Genomic DNA, 8176 nt, shown 5'->3' on the forward strand with positions numbered 1-8176 from the left:
CTGTCTAACAACGGGAAAATCGCTATCTGACAAAACTGAAAAAACTAACACTGAAGTTGCAGCCCTACTAAACTTCAGAAAACCCCGGCCCTAGTAGCCTGTCACGCTAGATTATTTGCTGACAATCTCCCCCTAAGCTAGTCGTGACAGAGAGCCTAAACCTCGACCATGCCAATACGCGCGCGCAGCTCCAGGAACCGCGTGCGCCCAAGAGACTTTGTGAAAATGTCCGCGAGCTGATCGCCGGTAGCGATGTGCTCGACCCTGATCTTTCCCTCCTCCACGCACCCCCGAATGAAGTGGAAACGAACGTCGATGTGTTTGCTTCGGTCGTGGAAGACGGGGTTCTTGCACAGCTGGATGGCCGACCTGTTGTCGACGAAGATGGTGATGGCGCTGGCCTCCTCCACAAGTAGCTCTCCCTCGAGCCTACTTAGCCAGATGCCCTGGCAAGCTGCCGTCGTTGCGGCCACGTACTCGGCTTCACACGAAGACAGCGCGACGATCTTTTGTTTCTGGGATTGCCAAGTGATCGGTGCTCCTCTGAGGAAGAAGATGTTGCCGGATGTGCTTTTGCGATCGTCAATGTCGCCGGCCATGTCCGAGTCGCTGTACCCCACGAGCCCTCCACCATCGCCGCCCTTGATGTACTTACACCCATACCTGCGGGTGCCAGCGATGTAACGAAGGAGGTGCTTGACGGCGGCCAGATGCGCCGTGGTCGGCGTCTCCATGAAACGGCTCAAGTACCCCACGACAAAGGTGATGTCGGGCCGTGTGTGGGTGAGGTAGCGGAGTCCTCCGATGATGCTGCGATACTCTGTGGCGTCCACACACGGTTCTGGACCCTCCTTGCTGAGTTTCAAACGCGGCTCCATGGGCACGTGCGCCGGATTGCAGTCCGCCATGCCTGCCCGTTCCAAGAGCTCACACGCGTACGCCGCCTGCGACAAGGTGATCCCTCCGACGCCCTGCTTCACCTCAATGCCAAGGTAGAAGCTGAGCAATCCAAGATCACTCATGCGAAACCTGGCCATCATCTCTGTTTTGAAACTGTGAATCGCCTCGGCATCGGCTCCGGTGACCACGGGATCGTCGACGTAGACACCGACCAGGAGCCGTGCTTGTCCCTTGCCTCGTGCATACCAGGCATGCTCTGACGGGCAACTTGTGAACCCAAGTTGTTGCATCGTGCAGTCAAGCTTGGCGTTCCAAGCTCGCGGCGCCTGTCGCAACCCGTAGAGTGCCTTGTGGAGACGGAACACCTTGTGCTCCTCGCCTCTCCGTGCGAAACCAGGTGGCTGCGTGACGTAGACCTCCTCCTTGAGCTCGCCGTTGAGGAAAGCCGACTTGACGTCGAGGTGGTGCAGCTCCCAGCCACGCTGTGCCGCCGTGGCGACCATGACGCGCACGGAGTCCAGCCTGGCCACAGGCGCGAACGCGTCGTCGTAGTCCACGCCCTCTTTCTGTACAAAGCCCCTGGCCACGAGTCTCGCCTTGTGTTTGACAATGGCGCCGGCGGCATCTTTCTTCAGCTTAAATACCCACTTGAGGCCAATGGCCGTGTGACCTGCAGGCAGATCGGTGAGCGTCCAGGTGCCATTTTCTTCGATAGACGCCACCTCTTCCAGCATCGCGCTTCGCCAGCTCTTGTGGGGCGCAGCTTCAGCAAACGTAGCCGGCTCTTCTTCGGCCAGCAGTAGGCGTTCCTCAGCCGAAGTCGACCTGGCCGCACCACCGTATACGTCCGCAAGACGGTGGAAATGATGCCCCGCGAACGGATTGTCATCAGCATTGTACGAGTCGTACCGCGTCGGGGTGGTGTGACAAACTCGATCGCCCCTGGAGCCTCGGCCGTAGGCGTCCCACCGCCAGACCCGTCCGAAGGGGCCGTGTACGCGCCGATCCACGGTGTCACTGGAGATCTCGACGCGGCCGCGGTCTGGCGTGGCTGGTGAGTCCACCACGGTGCCGTGGCCTCCTTCTTGGTCCCCACTCGAGTCGCCAGCTGCGGCGTTCACGCCCCGCCCTCCAGTGGGCAGAGGGAGCTCGTGGTGGACGACAAATGGCTCCGCCGTGTGCTCGCCCGTGGTGCCCCAGTCCCAGCTCGCACCCTCGTCGAACACCACGTCCCGTGATGCGTACACGCGCTTGGTCAATGGATCGTACACTCTGTACGCCTTCGAGCCTGCCTCGTAGCCGATGAAGACCATTTGGTATTGCGGTTGTCGAGCTTCTTCAGCCCGGGCCGCGTGTTCTTGACGTAGATGACGCAGCCGAAAGTGCGCAGGAAATGCACGGCAGGTTTCTTGCCGTACCACACCTCGTACGGGTTTTTCCATTGATGCTGCGGGTGTAGGATCTGTTGAGAATGAAAACCGCAGTCGCCACGGCATCCTCCCAAAACCAGCTCGGCATGTTCTTCGCCTTGAGCATGCTCCTTGCCATGCCAACAACGGTCTGGTTACGCCGTTCCACCACGCCGTTCTGCTGCGGCGAGTAGGGCGCGTCAGGTGCCTCTGTACGCCTTGATCTGCGAAGTACTCGCCGAGCGCACTGGAAGTGAACTCGCCGCCCTGGTCCGTCCGGAACACGCGCAGTCGTGCACCTTGCTCCGCCTCAGCCGCGGCAACGAAGTGCTTGATGCTGGCCGCGGCAGCGTCCTTCGCCGGTAGCATCATAGCCCACATAGAGCGGCTATGATCGTCCACGACGAGCATGAAGTAGCGCTTGCCGCCGGGAGTAGCTGGAGCGATGGGCCCGCACAGGTCGGCGTGAACCAACTCCAGCGGCCCTGTCGCTCAGTACCGCGCCTGAGAGGGAAACGGAGCACGCCGTTGCTTCCCCACCAGGCACGCGTCGCAGATCTGTCCGGCATGATCCACCAACGGCATCCCGCGCACCATGTCAGCGCGCCCCATGCGCCGGAGCACGTCGAAGTGCAGATGGCCGAACCTGGCATGCCACTTCCACGCCTCGTCGCCGCTGTGTGCTGCTAGGCAGATAGGATGCGCTATATCTAGGCGCACAAGATACAGACGTCTGCCATTGCAGCGTACCTGAGCCAGTTCGTTCTGGCGGCGATCGTACAACGTCAGAACGCCGCCATGGATCTTGGTGGTGCAGCCGTGCTCGTCCAATTGCCCGAGGCTGATGATGCTCGTCTTGAGACGCGGGATGAAATAGACGTCGGTGAGGGCGCGGTGGTCGCCACTGCACATGGTAAACGTGACCGTGCCGCGGCCACGAATAGCCACGCTGGAGCCGTCCCCGAACCTGACGCTGCCGGTGACGCCCTCGTCCAGTTCCGCGAACGCCGACCGATCGCCGGTCATGTGGTTGGACGCGCCGGTGTCCAGGAACCAACGGCCGTCGCACGGCGCCTCCTCAGTGCCTAGGTTTGCCTCTACCCGCTCCTCGTTGAGCATGACATGCTCCCTGGTGCTCTGTGTCGGGGTCGCGGCGATCACCGCCATCAGAAGCATCGGGTCGTCGTCGTGCCCGTCCGTAGCGTGCCCACCTTGTTCGGCTAGATTTGCCTCCCCCCGCTCCTCGCGGAGGCGTGTCTTGAACTCTCGCGCTCAGTGCCCGTACATTTTACAGTGATGGCACTGATCTGTGGGTTTCGCGCGACTGCCGGAGCCACGTCCTCCACCGCGTCCGCGGCCTCGCCCGCGGCGTCCACCACCGCGACCTGAGCCGGATCCGCTGTCTCCGGACCCGTCATTCTCATTGTGCTTCATGCGCGCGAGCCAATCCTCCACCGTGAACATGAGACGCCCCACGCCTGAGTCTACCTGGTTGAGATCGTACCGCTCCTCGGCGGCTCTCAGCCGTCCGGTGAGCTCCTCGACGGAGAGCATGTCCAGATCAACAAGGGTCTCGATTGACAAGGCGATCTGAGAGTACCTCTTCGGGACGACGGAGAGGAACTTGCGGACGACACATTTCTCCAGAACGGTCTCCTCGAGCTGCGCCATCTAGGCCACCATGTTCGTGATCCTCATGGCGAAGTCGTCGATCGTCTCGCCGTCGGTGAAGCGGATGTCGTTGTACTGCTTGGAAAGAGTCGCGAGCCACACCGAGGTGCGTCGTCTTGACGGACTCCCACGCCTCCTTCGCCGTGGCCTTGCCGGCGAGCGTAGGACCCATCTCCGGTGGCACTCCATGTAGGATGGCTTCGAGCGCGAGCCGATCATCGCTGCGCTCCGCCGTGCCCATCACCACGGCGTCCCATAGGTGCCGCCCCTCCATCATGACCTGCATGAGGACAACCCAGTCGGTGTAGTTGGTCCTCGTCAGCTGCGGCCACGCCGCGCCGCCGGTGTCGCGCACTACCCGCGCCATGGATCTCTCTGCCACGACTAACTCTGAGCCGTCGGAGCCCTTTGCGCGCGGCATGGATGGCAACTTCTGTCGGAATCGTCCCCGGCCATGTCCTGGACCGAAGAACGACTCTGATGCCAATTGTTATCACCGAGCTCGGGGCTCTGTCAATGGAGAACGCACTCACACAAGACTCAGTTTTTTTGTGCAGCGCAATGCTTTCTGCTTTTCTTCTTCTTTCTTCTTATTCACTTGCAGAACGGGAAAAACGGATCAAGAACAGCCCCCACTACTGGGTCGTGCCATCCCACGACCATGGGCATGCTCATGCCGCGAGCTAAGGCCTTGGGATCGCACAAGCCGCGTCCTCAGGCGCTGTCTAACTGAAACGGGAAAATCGCTATCTGACGAAACCGAAAAAACTAACACTGCAGTTGCAGCCCTACTGAACTTCACAAAACCCTGGCCCTAGTAGCCTGTCACGCTAGATTATTTGCTGACAGCAGTGGTCTCGGGAGAGACTACTCCTGACCATACTTGTCAATCTCCTCGTCGAGCTGTCGGAGGTGGCGTTTGCTCGTCTCTGTCGTGGTCTTCGACTGGTCGAAGGCCCAGGCCGTTCTATGCTTAGAGTCTGTGAGGATTTGTAACGGCGGGACGTCGGAGTCCGCGGACCCGTCTGACGAGTAGTGTTCTATCTCTCCTGGCGCCGCCACTCCCTGTATGCGTACTTTTGTGCCATCATGGCTCTCCGAGAGAATGAGTTGCCGCTGCTACTATCTCTGCGGCCGCCGCGAAGTTAGTGCAATATGCAAACGTGCCCTTTCACGGCGATCGCGTGGGGCAGGCTGCCACCGGCACGGCGGGGAAGCGGCGAGAGCCGCTCCTCCTTGTCACGACGTGGAAGTAGCGACAACCGCTCCTGGTTGACATGGTGGGGATGGTGTGGTCATAGCCGATCCTCCTTGACCACGCGACTTTTGATTTGGACATCGCGGTTGTATGAGGGAGAGCAAGGAGGGGAATGATGTTGACGTATAATGTGTTGCCTAGTCCCTTCCATTAGATTGATTTTTAGTTGTATTGGCTAGAGCATGCACTTCTACATGGTATCAGAGCCAAGAGGTCTTGAGTTCAAGACCTAGCTGGCGCAGTTATATTGCAGCCCACTTTCGGTTCACGTTTAGGCACAAGGGAGCCACACGTGAGGTGGAGTGTTGACGTATAATGTGTCGCTTAGTCTCTTTCATCAGATCGGTCTTTTGGTTGCATTGGCTAGGGCATGCACTTCTACAAAGGAGGCTCCGGTTTGATAGCATGGAGAAACGTCCCAGTGGGGCCCCTGGACCAATGTTTTGGAGGAGCCAGCGATGAAGCATCAACTCCATTTAGTACCCAGCATCCGTCACTGCATATACCATGTCATGCAAGATCACATGCGTTTGCGGCGGTGGCTGGTCCTCCTCGTCGTCAGAGGAGATGGCGATCTCCTCCTTCGTGGACGAGCCGACCGCTAAGGAGCAAGACAGCCACAAAGTGCGCAGCGCGCCATGATCAAGAGCCGGAGCCTCCTGCTGGCACTGAGGCCTAAGATTTGCCCATCCCTGGTGAAGAGGGGAGTGGCGGAGGTGCGTGGAGATGTGGAATGGAGAGTGTGTTGTGGACGGCGTCGGCGCCGTGCTTAAATAGCCGTGACCAGATCAAGCAAACAAACGCTCGACCCGCTTCAATGCGGCATAGCGGTCGGAGATGGTTTCTTGGGATGACACGTCTGCATTGAAGCGGCGTCGCCCAAGAGGTCGCGTGGATTAGCACCGCCCTCTTGTCAGGTCACATCACGCGACATCAATGTCTGTTGTTGCGGCTCTAGACCGGCATGAATGTGGCGCCGGAAGCAGCGCATCCGTTGGGGAGAAAGCACAGAGGAGGCAGGAGAGGGTTTTGGGTGGGGTAGGGTTGTCGGATGCGCGTGTGGCAGCGGTTCAGACGCCCACACAGTCTCCTTGGTTTGCTTCAGGTTTGCGGGAAAAGCACGTCCGAACCGGTCCGCGGACAGATACTGAACTGCGCTGGATGGCAAAACATGTCCGGACTGTGTGGTTCACATGGATGCGGGCGGTTTAGGGTCCACATTAGTGATGCTCTAATACCCGCAGTGCCATATGGTGGGCTTTTGTTGTCTTCTCTAAATATCCAAAATGAGCTTACTGCCACAACAGACATAAATGTATTTTAGCGTCTGTGATCCAGTGTCCACGGTAGTCAAGCCTCTCGTTTGCCACACATGTAATTTACCTTCAATAGTACAATTCGTAGCAGGAAAAAATTGTTCCAGTGATGCCATTTTTTTGTTAACAATGATCGTCATTTTCCATTCACAGTTCTATTGTATTTCTTCTGTTTTTTTTAGCAAGAATAACCATGAGTACAACAGGTAAAGATATGGCAACACCAGTTGTGTATTGAAAGGAAGTTGCTCTAAAACAAGTGGCGATATATAGTACCACCAGATCATACAATAACATAACACGATGGCAACAAAACAGAATAGTGTACTAATTAGGACAACTGCCGACAGCTTGAAAACGATATGTAGCTGGTACAAGTAAAACTTAATTTGGGACAATAGCATTAGCTATTGCCACTGATTATTTCTCCTCACTGCAACACTCATACTTCCATGGCAACAATTCAAGGTACACACTTGAGTATGTTAGCCAGGAAGGAAGGAGTGTAGCATGCACCGCTCTGGCAGCCGGTACCACAATAATCCTTGCCAAGTCCACAAGATCCATTCGGGCTACAACAATAGTTGTTGGTGCATCGTGCACCATTAGCCTTATTGCCACACGGCCTGTCCATGCTGCAGGCGCCGTTTTGGCACCTAACACCGCAGAACTCCGGTCCTAAGCCACAATAACCATGTTGGCTGCAGCAAAGGTTATTGGGGCATTGCTTACCATTGGCGAGGTGGCCACACTTAAGGTCAGCCCAGCAAGGACCGCTCTGGCAGCCGCGGCTGCCACTGCAGTATTCACTGCCATAGCCACAACGACCGCCCGAGCTACAACAATGGTTGTTAGGGCACAATGCACCACCGGCCTGCACGCCGCAGATCTTGTTGTCGGAGCAGGCGCCGCTCTGGCAGCCGGCGGCAGGGCTGCAGTAGTTGACGCCCAAGCCGCAGTACCCATCCTTGCTGCAACAGAGGTTGTTGGGGCACTCCATGCCGTCGGCCTGCTTGCCGCAGCGCTTCTCACAGTACTGCAGCTGGGCGTGGGTGGTCACCATCGCAAAGGCAAGTGCAAGCGCGCACAGCAAGAGGCCCTTCATCTCTAGGTTTCTTCCTGGATGTGTGCTTTACTGGATGTGCTGACCAGGTGTTGATGAAAATGCCAAATGCAAGGCTCCATTATATAGGAAGTCCAAGTCGTTCGGTGATACCTCGCCATGTGCCCGGGAAGATCTATGCATGTGTTACCAACGGAAAATATGATCCGATAATTAATGCGCGCATGTGAAGTGATCTGCTTAAAAAGATCATATATGATACGATCTGTTTTCGGGAGCTGGGATGAGATCTTATCTTTCCCAGCAAGCGATGCTTTGACCTAATAAGCTCTAAAATTGAGAACTTATAAAATATATTTTCATTAAGATTATATTTGCATTAGTTTATCAGCATCTGATACTCACTGTGTCGATGAGGCAGGTTACTACAGCAATGAACGCAGAAGCCGGTCACCAAATCTCTCCACATGCTCGTTTTATTCTCCATATAAATTAAAGATTGATTCATGCAATTCATGAAGGTTGTGTCTCGTGTGCAATTCAATTTATTTCTTTCCTT

The 8176-nt window shown here is 56.7% G+C and overlaps 1 protein-coding gene across 1 annotated transcript; it reads right to left on the minus strand.

The window, feature by feature from the left end:
• Nucleotides 1–6767: 6767 nt before the first annotated feature.
• On the minus strand, nucleotides 6768–7695 carry LOC123160656 (agglutinin isolectin 3-like). The gene has a single exon (XM_044578484.1). The coding sequence runs from the start codon at nucleotides 7657–7659 to the stop codon at nucleotides 7018–7020; it is 642 nt and encodes a 213-aa protein (XP_044434419.1). The 5' UTR covers nucleotides 7660–7695; the 3' UTR covers nucleotides 6768–7017.
• Nucleotides 7696–8176: the final 481 nt, after the last annotated feature.

Source organism: Triticum aestivum, chromosome 7B (genome assembly GCF_018294505.1).
Source record: "Triticum aestivum cultivar Chinese Spring chromosome 7B, IWGSC CS RefSeq v2.1, whole genome shotgun sequence".
Lineage (NCBI taxonomy): Eukaryota > Viridiplantae > Streptophyta > Magnoliopsida > Poales > Poaceae > Triticum > Triticum aestivum.